At 48.1% G+C, this 21,889-nt stretch overlaps 1 protein-coding gene and 1 long non-coding RNA gene across 3 annotated transcripts in view; one reads left to right on the forward strand and one right to left on the reverse strand.

Moving 5' to 3' along the window:
- KIAA1549 overlaps positions 1-17,012 on the reverse strand; it is a 145,444-nt gene extending 128,432 nt beyond the window's left edge. Inside the window, exon 1 of one of the 2 annotated variants that reach the window (XM_082400255.1) lies at positions 16,633-17,012. In XM_082400255.1, the coding sequence (XP_082256381.1) occupies positions 16,633-16,783 (151 nt within the window). In that variant the 5' untranslated portion in view covers positions 16,784-17,012. The remainder of the gene's footprint in view (positions 1-16,632) is intronic. The other variant, XM_082400254.1, reaches the window with a different exon arrangement.
- Positions 1-21,889, forward strand: part of LOC309632627 — a 364,034-nt gene that overhangs the window by 255,683 nt on the left and 86,462 nt on the right. The gene's annotated exons all lie outside the window — the stretch shown is intronic.

The raw sequence follows: 21,889 nt of genomic DNA on the forward strand, positions 1-21,889 counted from the left end.
ACGCCGTACAACAAGGGCAATTAAAGGGAAAGGATGGACACACAACACAGCCTCTCCCTCAGTGCCTTCCTAACCAGACGGGCCCCATGCAGGCCATCAGCACGACCTCAAGAGCCAAAGCCATCTCCCCCTCCCTATGACCTGGGTGACAGCCAATGCCCACACCCCTCAGCCCACCAAAAAGAGCAGAGTCTCTTCTGGGGGCACAGCAGGTGGCTGAAATCCAATTCTAAGTTGTCCTAAAAGCTGTCTCAGGACTTGAAGTTTGGCACTTGAAGGGTACTTTAAATAGGCACCCAGTTAAAGGGCAAGAAACATCTATAGGGTCAATGCGGGGGGATTTTATTTCAAATCACTGATGGAAATGCTGCTTTTTGAGAGCCACCAGGGAAATCTTGTAAGACTGAAGCAATCGTAGCAGCAGCTGGATAGAAAATAGATCTATTAAATCAACTGTACATCAAGATAGAGTTAAAATTAAAAAAAAAAAAACAGATCTATTATACTCTTAGGGGCTGAAAGAGCCACTATGGAACCAGTCCCAAGATGTAGCTTCTCTACCTGACAACCCTGCTGCAGAAATCCCCACAGGACTGAGGGAGGTTGCTGCTGTACACAAATGACCCTCGCCTCCGTGGGCCCTCGACCATTCACAATCACTTTACAGCTTCCTGCTCTACTCCTTCTACCATGGTCCACTGACCCTACAGTTATAAACCACTTTTTGCACAAAGCTCAACCTGCTCCTGCCCCATCGCACTGAAGTGATGACCATCCTACTGTCAAAAAGAAATGAGGCGGGCTTCCCTGGTGGTGCAGTGGATAAGAATCTGCCTGCCAATGCAGGGGATACAGGTTCAATCCCTGGTCCAGGAAGATCCCACATGCCGCGGAGCAACTATGGCCCATGCGCCATAACTACTGAGCCTGCGCTCTAGAGCCCGTGAGCCACAACTACTGAGCCCACGTGTCACAACTACTGAAGCCCGCACGCCTAGAGCCTGTGCTCCGCAACAAGAGAAGCCACCGCAATGAGAAGCCCGCGCACCGCAACGAAGAGTAGCCCCCGCTTGCCTCAACTAGAGAAAGTCCGCGCACAGCAACAAAGACCCAACACAGCCAAAAATAAATAAATAAAAAATAAATAAATATTAAGAAAAAAAAAAAGAAATGAGGCGACCAGACATTAAGTTCCTCAATGGCATCATCCCCCACCCCTCACCTGCACCCATCACTCCCTCTGTCCCATCTGTCTCAGCGGAAGAGGCACCATTCTTCCTGTCCAAGAATGCTCCGGAGTCTGAATCCCTCCTCTCCCAGTTACTAGCTGTGTGACCTAAGGCGAGCTACTTCACCTCCTTGTATATCAGTTTCCTCATCTGTAAAATGGAGTTAATAATTGTAGCTGATAGGGTTGTTGCCAGGACTAAATAAGTTAATGCAATTAATACATGTCGAGTGGCTAGAAGAATGCCTGGCATATGGTAAGTGCACATTAAATGTTGGTTAGCTATTATAATTCCTATTGCTTTTATCATTTATTTCTGTCTCTTCTGAGAACTTGCCCTGGTAATTGCACCTTTTTCCCCATTATCTTCAACCAATTTGTGCTTGTGGTAGATAATCTCCAAAGATGATCACCATCAATTCATAAGCACATGCTATTCCATCCACCAATGGGTAGATCCTATTCCCTCCTCCCCGCCTCTTGAATCTGGGCTGGCCTTGTGACTTGCTCTGACCAAGAGAATGCAGCAGGGGAACTTTCAAGCCCCAGATCTTAAGTGATCCGGCAGCTTCTGCTTCGTCCCTCTTGGAAGCCAAATATGACAACCTACTACCCTGAGACCACTTCTCTTCGAGAAAGCCCAAGACAGTCACACGGGAAGAGAGAGGGAGGGTACGTGGAAGAGCACGAAGATACTAGACATGTGAGGGACACCCTCGTGGACCTTCCAGCCCAGTCCCAGTACCAACCACACTCAGCCAAGTCAGTGACCTCAGGCCAGGCTACATGGAGCAGACGAATCACCCATCTGAGCCCTGTCCAAATTCCTGACCCACAGACTCACTAGAAATAAAATACCATTATTGTTTTAAGCCATTCAATCTTGATGTGATTTGTTATGCAGTAAAAGATAACTGAAACAATGTTCCCCTTCAGCACTAAAAGAATGCTCCATCATACATCCCATCTTAAAACAAAATATCCCACACAGTTCTTCCATCCTACATTTACTATCAGTTACTGACTTCTTTATATCACCACTGCAGTCCTCTATTACAACACTTAGCATACTGCTGGATAGTTATTTATGTATAGGACTATCTCTCCTACTGGACTGAGTTCCTTCAGGGCCATGACTGACTGCCATGTTTATCTTAGTATCCCCACATCCAGCATCGCACTCAGCAAGTGGTGGTGAGTGCTCAAAAAAGTGTTAGCTGAATAATGCATGCATGTGTGAATGAATGAGACCTCCATACATCTGGTCTACCCGCAGACATGCATTCTGGCACTGGAAACCCAAGACAAATATGGAAGAAAACATAGGATCCAAGAAAGCAAAATTTCAAGAACCAGATTCAAAAGGTGCAGGAAAGAGATAAAGGGAAAGATCAGCATGTGAAGCCAGAAGCCACAAACTGAAAGCCACTGAGATTTGGGGGTTGTTTCTGCAGCACAGCTAGTTTATCCTAACTGATAGAATACATATTCTACAATTATATGTTGTTTTCTTCTCATGAGGAGCTGAACCCTAAATTGGAAGAGGGAGAAGAGGAACTTGAAGGATGTCAATGGTCAAAGTCTATATACACTGTGATTTAAAAAAAAAAAAAAAAAAAAAGAACAGTTTCAGGCCTAAGATTTCTGGAAATCATTTAGAAGGTTAAACTTTAACACCAGATCCAGGCAAGAACTCAAGGTGTTAAGACGCTGTGTTTTATGAAGAACTAAAAAGGCTCAAGGGGCATATAAAACAATGGAAGTAGGACAGCTTGGTGCACTGGTTGGGATTCAAACAATGTATTTATTTTAAGGTATCGACTTCCTCCCACCAAAATTTCAAAGTTGATGAGAAATTGATTTTTAAACCGGTGGTATATACCAGTTTATTAATAAAGAGGATGTATCACAACCACACACTCTGCTGTCAGAAACAAGCTACAGAAAAATAGTACAGTTGAAACAAAGTAGAAATATTATCAAAACCACAAGGATATGATCCAGGACATGATAAGAGAGAGGAAATGCAGTAAGATAATGTCACTTGGTATTAGGAAAACGATTACCCCCTGTGCTGGAGGATATGGAATATGGGCTCATAATATGAATTTTAACTTTCTGAAATTTTCTATTTTTGAAATTTTTAATTTTTAATCTGCTGAAGTAAAACAAAATGGCACCTTCACATAATACCCTAACTTTCAAAAGCCTGCTTCCTTCATTTCTCTTAACCAATATTTGGTGAGCACCTTCTTCTTTGTGCCCGGCCTTGGGTGTGCCTTCACAGCCAGGACTTCTGACACAGGCAGGGGGCTGGCGAGGGGCCACAGGTGGCTCTGACTGCAGCTCTGGATCCACAGAGCTCACTCTACCAAGCAAGCAAAGCCTGTGAGTGGGCATTTCAATGGCTGAGATCATAGAGTCATTCTCTAACATGGACCCAGAGCGAAGGAAACTCCCAGGGTGAGGAGTACTCGCACTAGTTGTGTGACCTTAAGCAAGTTTGTGAGCCTCTCTAACCTCTATTTTCCTCATCTGTAAAATGGGGATAACAATAGTACCTACCTCATGGAGTTGCTGTATGGATTAAACATGATACATTGCGCCTAGCATGATGTTTGGCACACGGCTAGCGCTCTGTAATTGTTGTGTATTATTATTCCCAGGTCAGCCCTGAGATTTCTGCAAGGGAGACCAGAGAAAGGAAGGCAAAGGGGACCTCAATCAAAGGCCTGAGTGCCTACTAACAAGCAAGGAAATGCAAAAGAGATATTTTTTAAAGTAGATATTTTTTACCTATGAGTTTGGCAAAGATAATACAGATTGGTAACAGCCTATATTATGGAAAGGTAGAAGCAAAACTGGCACTCAGATTCATTGCTAGAAAGAATGTTGATTGCTTCAATCTTTCTAGAGAGCAATCTGGCAATATATACCAAGATGGAATACATGAATACTGCCTAGTCCAATAGTTCTATTTCCAGGAATTTATGCTAAGGAAATAATTGGAAAAGTGTGCCAAGATATATGTACAAAGATGCCCATAGCAGTGGGGTTTTTTTGGGTTTTTTTTAAATTTAATTTTATTTATTTATTTATTTATTTTTGGCTGCGCTGGGTCTTCGTTGCTGCACGTGGGCTTCTCATTGCGGTGGCTTCTCGTTGCGGAGCACGGGCTCTAGGTGCGCGGGCTTCAGTAGTTGTGGCTCGCAGTCTCTACAGCGCAGGCTCAGTAGTTGTGGCGCACGGGCTTAGTTGCTCCGCAGCATGTGGGATCTTCCCGGACCAGGGCTCGAACCTGTGTCCCCTGCATTGGCAGGCGGATTCTTAACCACCGCGCCACCAGGGAAGCCCAGCAGTGTTTTTTATCACAGCAAAAGTTGAAAGCAATATAATTACCCATCAATAGAGAACCGGGTAAATAAAGTATAGAATATCCACAACGCTGAGTAAAATCATGATGTGGATCTATATTTCCTGACAAGGGAAAGGTTCTGTGATAAAGTGTGAAGTGACAAAAAGCGAGTCAGCAAACAACACGTAGAAGACGGCACTGTTCCTTCACGTGTATGTGTGTGTGCTTATATGTGTGAAAAAAAAAGTCTGAAAGGAGAAACACCAAATGTCATAGTGGTTATCTTGGAGTGGAAGGATCTGGGGTGATTTTCACTTTCTAACTCACATCTTTTGTACCATCGGAATTCATTAAATGTGCAACAAATCTGACGTGTTAAGTCTCGTCACATCACTCCTCTCATTCTAATTCCCACCCTACCTGGGGTGATGACCAGTCCCGTGACACCTATGACACTCCCACCCAACACCCACTTCCTCCCACTCCCCACCCCGATGTCTCCACTTTGGGCGCACTGGCCTCCTTCCCATCCCCCCACACAGGTACACTCCCACCTTTGCGCTGGCTACTTCATCTGCAGGGAACACCGCCCCCCAAAGACCTGTCTGGCTCACCCTCTGGCCTCCTTCAAATCTTAGAGTAAATGTCACTGTTATGGCTTGAACCATGTCCCCGCCACCAAATTCATAGGTTGACGTCCTAACCCCGAATACCCCAGAATGTGACCTTATTTGGAAATAAGGTCACTGCAGATGTAAGTAGCTAAGATGAGGTCATACCGGTGTAGGGTGGGCCTCTAATCCAATGACTGTCCTTATAAAAAGGGGAAATTTGAATACCGACATGCACACAGGGAGAACCCCACGTGAAGACTGGAGTTTCGCTGCCACAAGCCAAGGCCTACCAGAATCCAGCAGAGAGGCCAGGACAGATCCTCCCCACCCCTGCCCTTCAGAGGGCGCACGGCCCTGCAGACCTTGATCTGGGACGTCTAGCGACCAGAACGGTGCCGCAATAAACTTCTGGTGTTTAAGTCGCCGGGTTTGTGGCCCTTCGTTACAGAGGCCCCCGCAGCTAATACGGTCACCCGCTCCACGAGGCCTACCTCACCACCCAGATTCACACTTCAGCCCCTCACTCCCAAGCCCTTTACTGCTCCATTTCTTCACGGCATTTATCACCTAGTCACACATCATGTAATTACCTTTGTTCACTGATGCATTCCCAGGGCCCAGCACAGTGTCCGCCCAGAGGAGGCGCTCCAGAAAGATTTGCTGCACAGGTAAACAAACAACTCAGAACCAAACAGATCAAGTCTGGCCTGGCGGAGCTGACTGTCTAGTGGAGGGAGACGGAGAATAAACAGACCCATGTAAGATGGTGATGAGCGCCGTGGAGACAAATCAGGTCAGGTGCAAGGAATTATGGAAGGGCTGCTGTTTCTTGAAAATAGAGTTAGAGAAGGCCTCTCTGATGACGTGAGACTCGAGCAGAGACCTGAAGGAAGGGGCGCAGTAAACCATGGAGATCATATCTGAGATAAGAATGTTCTAGGCAGAGAGAACAGTAAGTACACATAAGTGGAATGAACACATACCATTTTTACAATCAGAAAAAAAATAAAACTATTGTAAGTCTGAAAATGCATCCAAATATTTAAAAGCCCAATTCCAAGGGCAAGGAAGAAGAATTCGGTTTTATAAATTCTTAAGACTCTATTCAGGCCCAGGATGAAAACTCCAACCCCTTCCTAGAGTCCCCTTCCCCAGCCCCATCCCCATCTCATCCTCCATCAAATGGCTTTCTCAACAATACAGGTGAGGTGAGGTGAGGTGAGAGGTGAGGTAAGAAGTGATGTATGAGGGATGAGGCAAGGTGAGGTGAGAGATAAAGCATAAGGGGAAAGGTGAGGTGAGAGATAAAGTGTAAGGTGAAAGGTGAGGTTAGAAGTGAGGCATGAGGGATGAGGTGATGTGAGGTGAAGTGGTCCTGAGGCTGAGAGGCCTGGAGATCCCTGATGGTGCCACAGAGCCAAGTGCCGGAAATGTGACTGCTGTCCTAGCCACCAGCTGCCGACCTGCCCCCATCAGATCTGGCCTCTGATGGTCCGCAGAGGCCTTTCCAACCCAGCCTGTCAGCTGCCTCAGCCGGCATGTTCCCACGCGAGCACCTGTCCTGCGTTCCTGCCCTGCCCCCAGGCCACCGTGGCTCCCAGCTCTGACGATACCCGACCAGCTAGTTCCTACTCTGCCTCACTTCGGTTTTTTAATAACTGTAGTTTTTAAAAACCCACATAAGGGGCTTCCCTGGTGGCGCAGTGGTTGGGAATCCGCCTGCCAATGCAGGGGACACGGGTTCGAGCCCTGGTCCGGGAAGATCCCACATGCCGCGGAGCAAGTAAGCCCATGCGCCACAACTACTGAGCCCGCGCTCTGGAGCCCGCGAGCCACAACTACTGAGCCCACGTGCCGCAACTACTGAAGCCCACACGCCTAGAGCCCGTGCTCCGCAACAAGAGAAGCCACGGCAATGAGAAGCCCGCGCACCAGAACGAAGAGTAACCCCCGCTCACCACAACTAGAGAAAGCCCGCGCGCAGCAACGAAGACCCAACGCAGCCAAAAATAAATAAATGTTTTTAAAAAGTAAAATAAAAAATAAATAAATAAATAAAATAAAATAAAATAAAAACCCCCATAACATAAAATTTACTGTCTTAACCATTTTTAAGTGTTCAGTGGCATTAAGTCCATTTACATTGTTGTGCCACCAATCTCCAGAACTCTTTTCATCTTGCAAAACTGAAACTCTGCTCCCACTGAACACTAACTCCCCCTTCCCTCCTCCCCTCAGCCCCTGGCAGGCACCACTCTACTTTCCGTCTCTGTGATTCTGACAACTCTAAACACCACAAAACTGGAGTCATACAGTTTTTGTCTTTTTGTGACTGTCTTACTTCACCTAGCATTAATGTCAAGGCTCATGCATGTTGCAGCCTGTGTGAGAACTTCCTTCTTTTGTAAGAAGGAATAATAACTCCCTTGTATGGACGGACCACATTTTGTTCATGTCTGTTGATGGGCACTTGAATTGCTTCCACGTTCACCTCACTTCTGACACCTGTTTGCTTCAGCTGCCTCCAGGTGCTTCTGTAATCCTCAGCTGTCACCACCAAGATCACTGCAGGGCCATGTAGGGCTGGACGAAAGGCCTCCAAACACGCCCAGGCCGAGGGGAAACACGGAGCAGGAGCAGTTCTCTGAGCGACGTGTCCCACCAGACGCCAGCCCAGTTCTGAACCCACGGCTGCCCCTTCCCTCAGTTTTTCCAACCAACTTGAAATCTGAATTTTTACGAGCTAAAGACTCCCCACTAACAGGCAAGCACCAAAAGTCTTGGCAATGCACCCAACCTCAAGGAGACACTGCCTAGGCCAGAGCTTTTCAAACCTTGGTGTGCAGACAAATCAGCAACGCAGGCCCTTAAAAAGTAGATTCAGTAGATCCGGGCGGGACCTGGGTGCGTGCCTTTCTAACGCGCTCCTGCGGGTGCTCCTGAGGCTGCTCCGCACAGCACGTGCAGAAGCAAAGGCCTAGCGACCTCCCCTCCCCACCCCCCCCACCCTCTCCCCCCCCACCCCCATCCCCCCGTCCACACCTGTCTCCTGGGCTCGGTGCAAGTTCCCCTAGAAGCTGGCTGTGGAAGATTGTGTGTGTGTGTGTGTGTGTGTGTGTGTGTGTGTGTGTGTGTGCGCGTGCAAGTTCCCCTAGAAGCTGGCTGTGGAAGATTGTGTGTGTGTGTGCGCGCGCGTGCAAGCTCCCCTAGAAGCTGGCTGTGGAAGATTGTGTGTGTGTGTGTGTGTGTGTGTGTGTGTGCGCGTGCAAGCTCCCCTAGAAGCTGGCTGTGGAAGATTGTGTGTGTGTGTGCCTGTGCGTGTGTCTTCCCCCTTCGAAGGCTCCGCAGCAGGATTTCCCCAGCGTTTACAGCAGCCCTTCAGGCTGTCTGGCTCCAAAGTTAATCCCAGCACCCAAAACCACGGTGATGAGGGGTTCCTTCCCCAGGCCCCAACACGAGAACAAAGAAAGGAGCGGGGAGAGTTTCCCAATGGCTCCACAGGGCCGCGAACGCCTGCCCGTCACCAGGAGCAGGAGGCCCCCGAGCCCTGACCTCCCGCCGAGACGTGCCACCCACCGCCCAGGACGGCTGTCACCCCCTCACGTTCCGCCGGGGCTCTGGGCCACCAGCGCCGCAGGAAAGGCAAGCAGAGCGCGCCTGCCCAGCCTGCTGCCGAGACAGGCCTCCCATCTGCGGCCGGGCCGTGCGCCGCCCGGCGATTCGTGCACTCACCTCCTCTCGATCTCCTCCGGAGACCAGTGGTGTTTCCTCAAGCTCCCGAGCCCCTCTCACACCTGCCTTCTTCTCAGAAGAGGGCCTCGTCCACCAGCCCCACGAACGGGGGGTCAGTCACCAGCCCCTCAGCCCATCTCTGCCCACAGGTCTAGCGCCGTTTCTCCTTCTGCTCTCCTCCACCCCGAAGTGAATCCCTCCAGGGCTTCCCTGCTGGCGCAGTGGTTGGGAATGCACCTGCCAATGCAGGGGACACGGGTTCGCGCCCTGGTCCGGGAACCTCCCACATGCCGCGGAGCAACTAGGCCCGTGTGCCACAACTACTGAAGCCCGCGCGCCTAGAGCCCGTGCTCCACAACAAGAGAAGCCACCTCAATGAGAAGCCCGCGCACCACAACAAAGAGTAGGCCCCGCTTGCCACAACTAGAGAAAGCCCGCGCGCAGCAACGAAGACCCAGTGCAGTCAAAAATAAATAAATAAAATAAATAAATTTATTTTAAAAATAAATAAATAAAGTGAATCCCTCCACTCTTCCCTGGGTCTCATCCCCTCCAAACCCCCGGGAGCCTTCGCTCCGCCCTCACTGCCGCCCTTTCCAGCCACATCTGTCTCCTCCTCCAGCCCACCCCGTACTGGCCGATTCCTCCCCTTTCTCACTGGCCCCAGGGACTCCCACTTGCCGCTCCCCCTTCACCCTCCCTTAACGTCCTGCCTTATTTCACCCCCTGAACAGACACAGCACCCCCCAAAGCAGGACTCGGCCCTCCGGCAGCTGCCGGCCGGTCACCACGAAGCACAAACTGGAGTGGAAAAGCAGCCTCTCTGCGGCTGAGCCTCGATCTGAGGAGGGCAAATCTCAGGCTTCAAATCCTTTCACTTCCCCCTCTTGTTGGCCCTTTTCAGCACCAACGTTTTGAATACTCTGCACCCACCACGTCCTAGTCCCCGCTCCCGCCTCCATCATAAACCTCGTACCGAGAGCCCAGCCTGCGGACTCGGACTTGGAGGAGCAGGTAAACCACGGGAGGCCCCACCGGCGTTTAAGCAAGAAGGAAGTGACGTGACCAGATATATTTCTACAAGGACCTCCAGCTGAAGGGGGAGGGTGAACTGGCTGGAGCAAAAGCAGAAAAGATGGTGGGGGGCTTCCCTGGTGGTGCAGTGGTTGAGAATCTGCCTGCCAATGCAGGGGACACGGGTTCGAGGCCTGCTCCGGGAAGATCCCATATGCCGCGGAGCAACTAGGCCCGTGCGCCACAACTACTGAGCCTGCGCGTCTGGAGCCTGTGCTCCGCAACGAGAGGGGCCACGATGGTGAGAGGCCCGCGCACCGCGATGAAGAGTGGCCGCCGCTCGCCGCAACTGGAGAAAGCCATCGCACAGAAACGAGGACCCAACGCAGTCAAAAATAAATAAATAAATAAATAAATATTTTTTTTAAAAAAAACCTGGAAAAACTAGGATTTGAAATTAAAAATTAAAAAAAAAAAAGAAAAAAAGAAAAGATGGTGGGAGCTCGAATGGGGGCGGCGGCAGTGGTGATGGAGAGAGGGGTGGGCAGAAGAAAGAGCCGCTTCCTCCCCATCACGGCGGTCACTTCCCTGCATTCACTGAGGACTCCGCGCCCAGCCTGCGGTCCTCTCACCTCACTCCCGCCAAATTCGGCAGCCACAGGTTATTCCCCCAAAGCCTGTATTCACGGTCCACTCCAACAACGGCCTCCCGCAGCCACCCCGACCCGAAATCCTTAACCAAGACCAACACCAGAGTCGATCCACTTCCGAAACCTCAATCCCAGCCCTGGCTGAAACTGGTCTCCAGTTTCCAGCCCTCCGCCACCTCAGTGCTACCACCCCTGGCTCTGCGATCTCACCTGGACCCCCTTTCTCAGCCCTTCTCCCACTGCTCTATCCACTGCTTCCCCTCCTTCCCCATCCAGCCCAGACCCCACCCCGCGGCAGCCCCACCACAGATCCCTCCACTCCCCTTGGCCCTTCACCGCGCCTGCCCAAGATTCCCAACCCTGACTCAAGCCAACCGCCCACCTTCCCTGGCCACACACGGCCAGTCAGATGCTACAGGACAAACGGCATCACAGGTGCGCTGGCAACACTACAGATTTCTCCCATCACCTTAGGCTTCACTCCCAACCTTCCCCCGGTCCCCTCCGATTCCTTCCCCCATTATTATTTCTCCCCCGCTCCCTATGGTGAGCCAGTCTGCCCACAGCAACTTCTTCACTTTGGGGGAATTATCCTTCAGTCACTTCTACTCTTTCTCAAATTTTCAACCACTGTATCTTTACTGATTCTTCCTTGAAGCCTATAAACATGACCAAGTCTATACATGTTTTCAAAATTTCCATCAAGCCCATGCCACTATGAAGTTACAGGTGGCAAATCTGGTCACGTCACTTCCTTCTTGCTTAATCACCTGTAGGGGCTCCCGTAGTTCTCATGAGCCTCCGAGTCTGACTCCACAGCCTGTGCTCTCGGTACTAGGTTTGTGAGGTGGGGCGGGAGTGGGGATCTAGGATGCAAGGGATCAGGAGAAAATGGACACGGTGGGTGTCCTGGGGGTGGGGATGCAGGAGGGAAGAGTGGAGGAGGATTGTTTTAAAAAAAGAATTGAACACAATGGCCTTCAGTAGGTCACTGGGCTAGAACATCTACAGGACAGTGAGACAGTGACACTCACAAACATTCAGTAGAAGCAGGACAGTTGCTATAACAAGTGCATTCCAAGGTATCCAACCTGTGGACCTGAAATATAAGAGCTAAAGGGAACTTGGAGATCATCTCAGCGACCCCTTATTACACTGATGAAATAACCCAGGACACGGTAACCTATCCACAGTCACACAGCAAGTCATTGGCTGAGAAGCGCACGTTCAGGTTTGTTAACTCACAGTTCAATGTGCTTTCCAACAAATCATGCTGCCTAAGCACATGAGAGAGAAATCATGTCACAGTGAGCTGCAGATGAAAGGTGGGTGGTCACAACTTGGAAACAAATTAGATCAGTGAGAACAGCATCTTCCTATCTGGGAGAATCAACCTAGTGTAATTATAATTACAGTAATTAGCTGCTTCTAGCACCCAAGGCACTGAGAGAAAACCTGTGGCTCCCAGGTCCCCAGTGACTTTTCACAACCCCTGGCTGGGTTCTGTTTTCAGGATTAAATGAGGCATTTCCTGACAAAGACTGCAGCAGCTGTTCCCAAGGGGCCAGGAGGTGAGGATTTAAAATGACGTCCTCTATGCCCTTTGATTCTCAACCCAAAGACAACCAAGCAAACAAGTTATAACCAAAAACAGTTTCAATGTCACGATTTTAAATCAATTGTTCTAACAGTTAAAAGACAATTGCAAGATATTAAGTGGTATATCCTCAAAATGCCATTAACTTTCAATTAGGGGTTTATGGTATCTGGATCATTGGTTCCAAGGTGAAAGTGCCTAAAAATCAGCTTTGAACTTGTTAAAAAGGAAGATTCTAATGTAGGTCAAGGGTGAGCCGCAGAAATCTAAATTCTTAACAAGCACCCACACGTCCCCAAGAGGCTCGAGGGATCACACCTTCGAAACATTTATCTAAGTCTTTGTTTATAGGATACTAAACCACTCAAAAAGTATAACAATATTCACCTCGAAAAGCTAATAATAAAATAGTGCATTAAGTAAGATAAAAATTTAACATGCCATGAAGCATAAATGCAATGAATAAAAAGAAAAACAAAATGGCAGATTTTGCTAATCAAAATAATCAAATTTCAAGATTATATAAAATTTAAAAGAAAATCCATTTGGAGGGGGAGAACACAACAAAAAGGAGAAAAAAAGGTTGCTATCTTTAATATATAAAGAAAAATTTTAAATATATATGTGTGTGTATATATATATATACCACAGGTAAATAAGCAAAAACAGAAAATTCGCAGAATACAAATACAAAATACACAAAAAATATTCAACTCAAAGGGCTTCCTTAGTGGCGCAGTGGTTAAAAATCTGCCTGGCAACGCAGGGGACACGGGTTCAAGCCCTGATCCAGGAAGATCCCACATGCCGTGGAGCAGCTAAGCCCGTGCGCCACAACTACTGAGCCTGCGCTCTAGAGCCCGTGAGCCACAACTAGTGAGCCCACCTGCCACAGCTACTGAAGCCTGTGCACCGAAAGCCCAGAAAGCCCGTGCTCCACAAGAGAAGCCACCACAATGAAAAGCCCGCGCACGGCAACAAAGGGAAGCCCCTGCTCGCCACAACTAGAGAAAGCCCGCGTGCAGCAACAAAGACCCAACACAGCCAAAAATAATAAATAAATAAATTTATATTAAAAAAATTCAACTCAAAAGTAATAAAAAATTAAAGCAACAAGAGTTTTAAAAATAATATTCAATGCTGGTTATGATGAAGTGAAACAGTGAACTGCATAAACTGCTTGGGTTCATTTCAGCATTACAGCCTTACATAAAAAGTTGATTCATTCAACAACCACCTACTGAGACACGTATTAGGCACCCAGCAGAGCCCACACACAAAGAAATATAGACAAAGCCCTACCTACATAGCTATTCATCATAGCATTATTTATAACAGCAGAAAAAGCTGGAAATAATAAGAGAATAATTAAGTAAATTATTAGGATGGAAACTGTTTTTGAACAATATTTAATGAACAGGGAAATGCTTAAGTTAAATATTGAGTGAAAAAAGTAAATACATATAATTCAGTTTTCTTTTTTTTTAATGTTAACAAAGGAAAGACAAAATTATTTACAGTGTTAGCTATAGGTTATGGGATTATGGATACCTGTTTTCTGTACCTTCCAATAATTTCCAAAGTTATCAATTTCATAACTCTTATTTTAAGAAAGACTTATCCCTGAATAAGATGAAGAAATGGGCACAATCCTTTCTTTTAATATTGTGGATGTAGGATCTCCTAAAAGGACTCCATTCAAAAGCAAGTCCAAAATATTACAATTTGTTTCCACAAGACCAAACTTATAAATGTTTAAACAAGCAAACAAAAAAGGGCACAATCAAAATGCTGAATGAAATAGAAATAGACAAAAAATCAATAAAACATAGAAACTTAAATAAAGACTGAAATAAGGGGACCAACTGGAGGGTGGACTCCATTTAACAAAAGTTAACAAGGAAAGACAAACCTGTGGAAGGAGGCAAGAGTTTGCAGGCAGCCACAGAAGGGACTACAGCCTCACCTAGGAGACCCAAGGCAGGAGCAAGACATGCCACTTTCTGACTAATACCACTTACTCTTCAGAAACAGAACCACCACGGCAGGTTCGGCAAAGCCTCCCCCAGCCCCACTCCAATGGTGAAAATACAACACTCAGGAAGAGGAGCCAGAGGGTCCTGGTGGCACAGAGACAAGACGTGGACTGAAATGCAGCATCTCTTCAGGATCACCTGCCACTCACCATGCCCAGCTATCCTACATCAGGAAGCCACCCTCCACCAATATCACTCCTCTCAGCCTTCAAGTGGATCGGGGCCACCTTTAAGAGGTCTTCCTTAAGGAACCCTTTCACTCACTGCCTTTCCTGCCCGGGGAAAGTCCGTGCAGGGGTCTGCACCTGCTTATGCGCTGCTCTGGGTCTCCACCTGGACCCTTGAGGACAGGCGCTGTGTCCCTCCCCTTCTCAGTTCCTATCCTATGACCCACCCTAGAAGCAGCTTTATTATTATTATTTTCTGCATGCCTCAACCAGGGGAGCCCAATACACCAACCCGTGAAATGATGAAGTCTCTGCTTCCGTGCTGTCAGCTCTAGAGCGGAAATATAATTTCAAGTCACCAAGTTGAATATTTGTACTGGGGGTTAAGGGGGAACAGAAACAGACTTGTCCCGACGAGAAAGTTATGGAGGGACAATACAAACAGCTCCATTTATTCTAAATTTATCAAGAGAATTACTTATATTATCCACAACATCTGCAGCACATCCAGATGGCCATGTTCACATGGGGAAGCTGAAGAGAGGTTACATGCGTAGAGTCTGGAGTCAAACTAACCTAAACTCCTGAAGCCTTAGTTTTCTCACCTGTAAAATGAGTGTGATTGGATCATGTAAGTAAAATGCAGCACCTGGCACACAGCAAGCACTCAGTAAATGGGAACAATTAGCTTGCCGTGTCCCCCAGCAGATGAATCCATGAGTATCAGATGGGCTTGCTTTGTTGACTAACGCCAAGAGCCCTCTTCATGATTACCTCTTCTCATGGAAAGCCCTGGGTCTCTGCTCCTCTGGACACACAGGCTAGAACACTCAGAGGCAGGACTGAGAGCTGAGGGGCTAGGTCAGACAAAGCTGTTTGCACTCTCTGTGTACTGCCTGAAAGAGACCCATTTTGTCCCCCCAGCTCTGGTGTGACTCCCTGAGCAGGGCTCTACCCAGCTATGGGAAATCTCTGAGGAGGTCTCAGGTGTGCATAAGTCCACGGGTTAAGAGCTGTAAGGAGAATGGAAAAGAGATGAGTCTTCACCAACTAGCCTGTGACCTTGAGCAAGTCACTTCTCTGTCAGTTTCCTCTTCAGTCAGAGGAGCAGTTCCATTCTATGATCCCTTAAGTCCCTTCCTATGCTTTTTTGTCCCATCCTCTATGTGGCACTGGTTATAATTCCGACAGTGAGGTCCAGGGACACCTTCAAATGTGTTCCATTTCCTTCCAAAGCCACTTGCCAGTCCTCTGGCACTGCTCCCATGAGAAGGGAGGATTTGGAGTTGCTTCCACAGTTTTCTGGTTTTGTTCAGTGTGCACCAGCTCTGCGCACTGCTCACTCCACCTTTCCTGCCCCCAAAGTGGTCAAGTGTGTGTGTGTGCTGGGGCAATCACTGGCTTGCAGCATGTCATCTCAGAGATGGTTTCCAGACCATCCTGTGTGTAGGCTCGGGGTGGACAAATAAACATTTCAGAGAAGCAATATGAATTAAATCATTTCCTCAACAACAAAACCCGCCCACATGCTTCTTCATAAATCATGCCTCCTAATTCCACGCTAACAGTCAGTAAACTGCATCTATTATAAAAACAGCCCTTACTCCTTTCATGCCCTGACACTTAAGAATCACAATATTTTCACACTCTGTTGTATTAATGCCTTTGCAGAAGTAACAGCAATAGCTATTTCCCTGGAAAGATCCATGGCCAGGGCGCTTTCCAAGAGATACTCTTTGAATGTTCTTTGTGTCCTGGTGCACTGGGGGACACCGCCAGCTGCCTGCATCTGGGGGGACGCAGGGCCACCCAGAGTAATGCAATACTGTTTTCAAGCAAACACACCGAATGTACCCCTTCGCCCCGACAATAAAGTATTTCCAAAAATTTGATGTAACCACATTCATATAGCCACGCAAAATACAATTCCAGTGCCCGCGTTTTGCAGGGAAAATAAAGGCACATTCTGAGATGAAGCCACCAGACCCGCCACAGCCTCCCTGGATAACAGAATAGCTTTGCAGACCTTCAGCAAGACTGGCCAGAACCCGCTTGCTTTTTCGTATTATTTTCTGCGTGTCTTTATTTGCTGGGCCCAACAAGAATGGAAAAGCATCTCAAGAAAGGAGAGCGAGGGAGCGCTGGAGAATAAAAGAGGATGGGCGGGGAAAGCCGGATTTTGAAAATAGCAGCAATGAAGGAAGGCAGGGTCGCGCCGGAGGGTCTCCGCGGTGCTTACCTGGGGCGCACGAGGCCGGCCGGGCCAGCAGCAGCAGCCAGAGGCCGGGGAGGAGCAGCCCCGAGCGGCGGCGGCGGGCGCGGCGGGCGGAAGGCCCGCGGCCGCTCGGCCCCGGGACCAGCGCGACCCCGGCGCGGGTCTTCCCCTCCATGGCCGCGCCTCGGCGTCGGCGCCGCGCCTCCGGCTGTCCCGGTCGGCGCCCCGGCCCGGCCTCGCGGTTCAGCGCTCTCAGGCCCGGGAGGGGCGGCCGCTGCGGCGGCGGCTGCTGGGACGGGGCGCCGCGCACCGGCGCGGAGGGAGGCCGGCGAGGCGGGGGCTGGCCGGGGGCCGGAACCGCGGACGGACGGGGGCCGCCAGCCGCACGCCGGCCTCGCCGCTCCGCCCCCTTCGGAGCCTCCAAGCCGCTGCCCGGCAACGCGCGGGCCCGGGCGCGGGCAGGCGAGCACCACCTCCCGGCCGGCCGGGCTCCTGCCTGCGGGGCTGCCGGCGGCAGGCGCGGGGCGCGGGTGCACGGGGGCTGCGCGGCGCGGGGTCAGAGCCCGGCCCGCCCCCGGGATCCGCCTCCTGGGAGGGGACGCGCGGGACGCTGGAGGCCTGGGCCCGGCCGGCGGCCGGCGCCGCCGCGACCCGCACGGAACACCGGGTCCGCCGCCCTGATGGCCCGGCGCGTCCCGCCCCCGGGGACGCCCGCAGGGAGGGAGGCCCACGAGGAGGGGTCAGAGCCGGAGAACCTGGCCGGCGCGAACGTGACGGGCTTCTTGCTCCTCCTCTGGCTCGAGTCTGTGCGGGGCAGCAGGTGTGAGTGGGGCGCCTGCGTTGGTAGGACAGCCTTCGGGGACAAAGCGAGGGAAAGGTAGGGCTCCCTTCCCAGGAGCTCGACGTGCAGTAGAGGAGGCGAGAAAAGGCGCACACAGCTCTACCCATCCTGTCTCCCGTCTAGAGGTCTTGCCTCCTGTCTAGGTCATTGGGAAACGAACATACAGGATGCTCTGAGTTTGTGAAACCCGCAAACCGCGCACGTAGTAGGCCTGCAGAAGGCGCCTGCAGAATCGAATTGAAGCAGAGCTGGAGAGAACCACACACGTTTAGGCCCTTTTAGGGAAAGGCCTATAGTAACAATATATTAGATTTGGCGAGAGAAAAGACTACAAGTGGAGAGACCAATTAGGATAAGATCTTAGCAGTGCATGACTGAAGTATCAAGAATCATAAGGTTTTTCACGATCAAATAGACAGACATTTTTAAAAATTGATTATATCCATTTGTGCCAGAGTATGGGAAAATGGGCACTTTCAGATTCTAGTGGTGGAGGTGTAAATTGGTATAGCCATTTGGGTGGATGATTTAGCCTTATCTATCAGAATTTAAAATCAGCTCACCATCTGGTGCGGAAAATTCCACTTCAAAATATATATATATTTTTTTGTTTTGCTTTGTTTTGTTTTTGCTTTTGCTTTTCTTTCCCTTCCTTTCTTCTTTCTTTTCTTTTTTTTTCAGCCAGGCTTAATTCAGACAGGTAAATTCAGCCAAATAATTCAATCAGATAAAATTCACCTGTTTTTAAAGTGTACATACAGCTCAATGAGTTTTGCCATGAGTAACTGCCACCACATTCAAGATATGGAACATTTCTATTGCCCTAAAAAGTTCCCTTGGGGCTTCCCTGGTGGCACAGTGGTTGAGAGTCTGCCTGCCAATGCAGGGGACACAGGTTCGAGCCCTAGTCTGGGAAGATCCCATATGCCACGGAGCAACTGGGCCCATGAGCCACAGTTACTGAGCCTGCGCGTCTGGAGCCTGTGCTCCGCAACAAGAGAGGCTGCGATAGTGAGAGGCCCACGCACCGCGATGAAGAGTGGCCCCCGCTTGCCACAACTAGAGAAAGCCCTCGCACAGAAACGAAGACCCAACACAACCATAAATAAATAAATAAATAAATAAATAAATAAATAAATAACCCTTTAAAAAAAAAAAAAGTTCCCTTGTGCCAGCCTACAGTCTAGCCCCTGCCCCTACCCCAATCCCTGGCAACCACCAATCTGATTTCTGTTTCTATAGCTTTGCCTTTCCCAGAATTTCATATAAATGGGATAACACAGTATGTAGCCTTTTGTGTCTAGTTTCCTTTACTTAGCATAATGTCTTGTGATTCATCCGAGTTGTTGCGTACATCAGTAATTTGTTCCTTTCTATTGCTAACTAGTATCCCATTGAATGGCTACACCACCATTTGTTTATCCACTCACCAACTGATGGACATTTGGGTTGTCTTCAATTCTGTTTTGTCTTGGCTGTTATGAATACAGCTGCTATAAACATTTGCTTCCAGGCCTTTGTGTGAGCACATTTTCATTTCTCTTAAGTAAAAACCTAGGATTCGAATTGCTACGTCATGTGGCAAATGTATATTTAACTTTACGTGAAACTGCCAAACTGTCTTCCGAAGTGGATATAATATTTTACATTCTCACCAGCAACGTATGAGAGTTATGGTTGTTCCACGTCTTTGTTAGCTCTTGGTTTTATCAGTCATTTTAATTTGAATCATTCTAGTAGCCATGTAGTGATATCTTGTTGTGGTCTTTAATTTGCATTTTCCTGATGACTAATGATGTTGAGCAACATTTTATGTGCTTATTTTCCATTAATATTTCTGTTTTGAAGTGCCCGTTTGAATCTTTTACTAATTTTATAATTGCATTGTTTTCTTATTATCAAGTTGTAGGTATCTTTACATATCCTGGATATAAACTCTTTTTCAGATAAGTATTTTTGCAAATATTTTCTCCTAGTCCATAGCTTGTCTTTTTTTTTTTTTTTTTTTTTTTTTTTAGCCGCACCGTGCAGAACCCATGTCCCCTGCAGTGGAAGTGCACAGTCTTAACCACTGGACTGCCAGGGAAGTCCCCATAGCTTGTCTTCTTATTCTCTTTTTTTTTTTTAAGATTTTTTTTTATTATTATTTTATTTATTTTTGGCTGTGTTGGGTCTTCGCTGCTGCGTGTGGGCTTTCTCTAGTTGCAGCGAGCGGGGGCTACATTTCGTTGCGAAGCGCGGGCTTCTCACTGCGATGGCTTCTCTTGTTGCAGAGCACGGGTTCTAGGCGTGTGGGCTTCAGCAGTTGCAGCATGCGGGCTCAGTAGTTGTGGCTCACGGGCTCTCACAGGCTCAGTAGTTGTGGTGCATGGGCTTACTTGCTTCGCGGCATGTGGAATCTTCCCGGACCATGGCTCCAACCCGTGTCCCCTGCATTGGCAGGCGGATTCTCAACAACTGCGCCACCAGGGAAGCCGTCTTTTATTCTCTTAACAGTACCTTTTGAAAAGCAGAAGTTTTTAACTTTGATGGAGTCCAATTTGTAATTTTTTTTTTTTTGGCTTATGCTTTTTATGTCCTATCTAAGAAAATTTTTATCTAACCCAAGGTCACAAATATTTTCTCCTATGTTTCCTTCTAGAAATGTAATGTTTTAGCTCTACAAGTCATCTGAGTCAACTTTTATATATTTTGCTAGATGAAGTTTGCAGTTAACTTTTTGCATAAGGTGTCCAGTTATTATAGCACTATTTGTTGAAAAGACTACCATTTCTCCATTGAATCAATTTTATACTTTTTCAAAATTTATTACAACGTACATGTGGGTCTATTTTTGGACTTTCTATTCTGTTCCCTGTAAGATCTATCTATCACATGAGGGAGGGGAGAAAGCAAGATTAGAGTACAGTGTAATTCCATTAATGAAAAAAAAAGTATGGATTGGAAATCCACTTTCCCACTGGGAAAAGAAATAGAATTCGGAGAGGGGTTGAGGAGTAAATATTTGAAGAGAAATGTTCACTTTCATGGAGAGGAACATTCATTTGTTACTCTATATCTGAATACATCGGACTATAATAATATTACATTATTTGCATTTTTAACACAAGCATACTGCTTTTGTATTTAAACTTTTTTTAACTAAAAACTTTGTGAGTTTGAGGGGAAATTAGAAAATGGATGAGACACATTCTGGATGTTAAATCAGCTGATGAAATATGAGGAGAGGAAAGAATAAAAGGTGATTCAGAGGTTTTGAGGCCATATGTGCAAGGGTAGATCAAAGGAAGCCAGTGGAGAGGCTGGGGTGGAGGATGAAAAAGGTTGGGTGTTGAATGCGCTGACGGTGAGGAGCTGGGCCAGCACCCAGGGAGTGATGTTAGCACAAGTGGTGGGTGGTGGAGGTGAGCCTCAGGCTTGGGAGATAAGGCAGGTAGGGCTAAAAGTACAGATATGGAAATCAGTTGCACAGAATTATTAGCTAAAGATGTGAGAGTAAATGACTATGCCTGGGAAGAGAGGAAAGCGGAGAAGAGGGCTGAAGACAGGCCCTTGAGAAAGACCTTCATGTTGGAAAAACTGAAGAGGAGGCAATGAAAAAGGCAGGGAAAGACTCTGAGAGAAAGCTGAGGAGAACGACTGAAATGTGATGTCACCAAGGGCCTAGAGGGTCGTTTCAGAAGGCCATGGTCAATGTCAGGGACAATAGGACTGAGAAGATCTCTTTGGAGTCGATGACATGGTCATTAAAAGGAAATTTTCTGTTGAAATGGGGATGGAGAAGGGTAATAACAAGGGTAAAAGAATGAGCTGGTTGGGAAATAATGGAGGCTACAGAGAAAGGTATCTGGCAGGGTTGAGATATGTATGTTTTAGGATAGATAAGCCTGAACATCCCTGTAGATAGAAGAGAAGGTGTCTGAAGACAGCGAGAGAATAAAATGCAAGGGAGGGGCTTCCCTGGTGGCGCGGTGGTTAAGAATCTGCCTGCCAATACAGGGCACACGGGTTCGAGCCCTGGTCCGGGAAGATCCCACATGCCGCGGAGCAACTAAGCCCGTGCGCCACAACTACTGAGCCTGTGCTCTAGAGCCCACGTGCCACAACTACTGAAGCCCGGGCACCTAGAGCCCGTGCTCCGCAACAAGAGAAGCCACCGCAATGAGAAGCCCACGCACTGCAACTAAGAGTAGCCCCCGCTCGCCGCAACTAGAGAAAGCCCGTGCGCAGCAACGAAGACCCAACGCGGCCAAAAATAAATAAATAAATAAATAAATAAATAAATAAATAAATAAATAAATAAATAAAATCTATGAAAAAAAAATGCAAGGGAAAGATAATTGCCAGAGTAAATTCTCAGAGCTCAGAGGAGATGGAATTAAGAGAAACATGTAATTCTTTTGAAAAGGCAGAGCCAGCAACCCGGGGTCCAGTATCAGG

Source organism: Balaenoptera borealis (assembly GCF_965194805.1).
Source record: "Balaenoptera borealis genome assembly, chromosome: 7".
NCBI classification, from domain to species: Eukaryota; Metazoa; Chordata; class Mammalia; order Artiodactyla; family Balaenopteridae; genus Balaenoptera; species Balaenoptera borealis.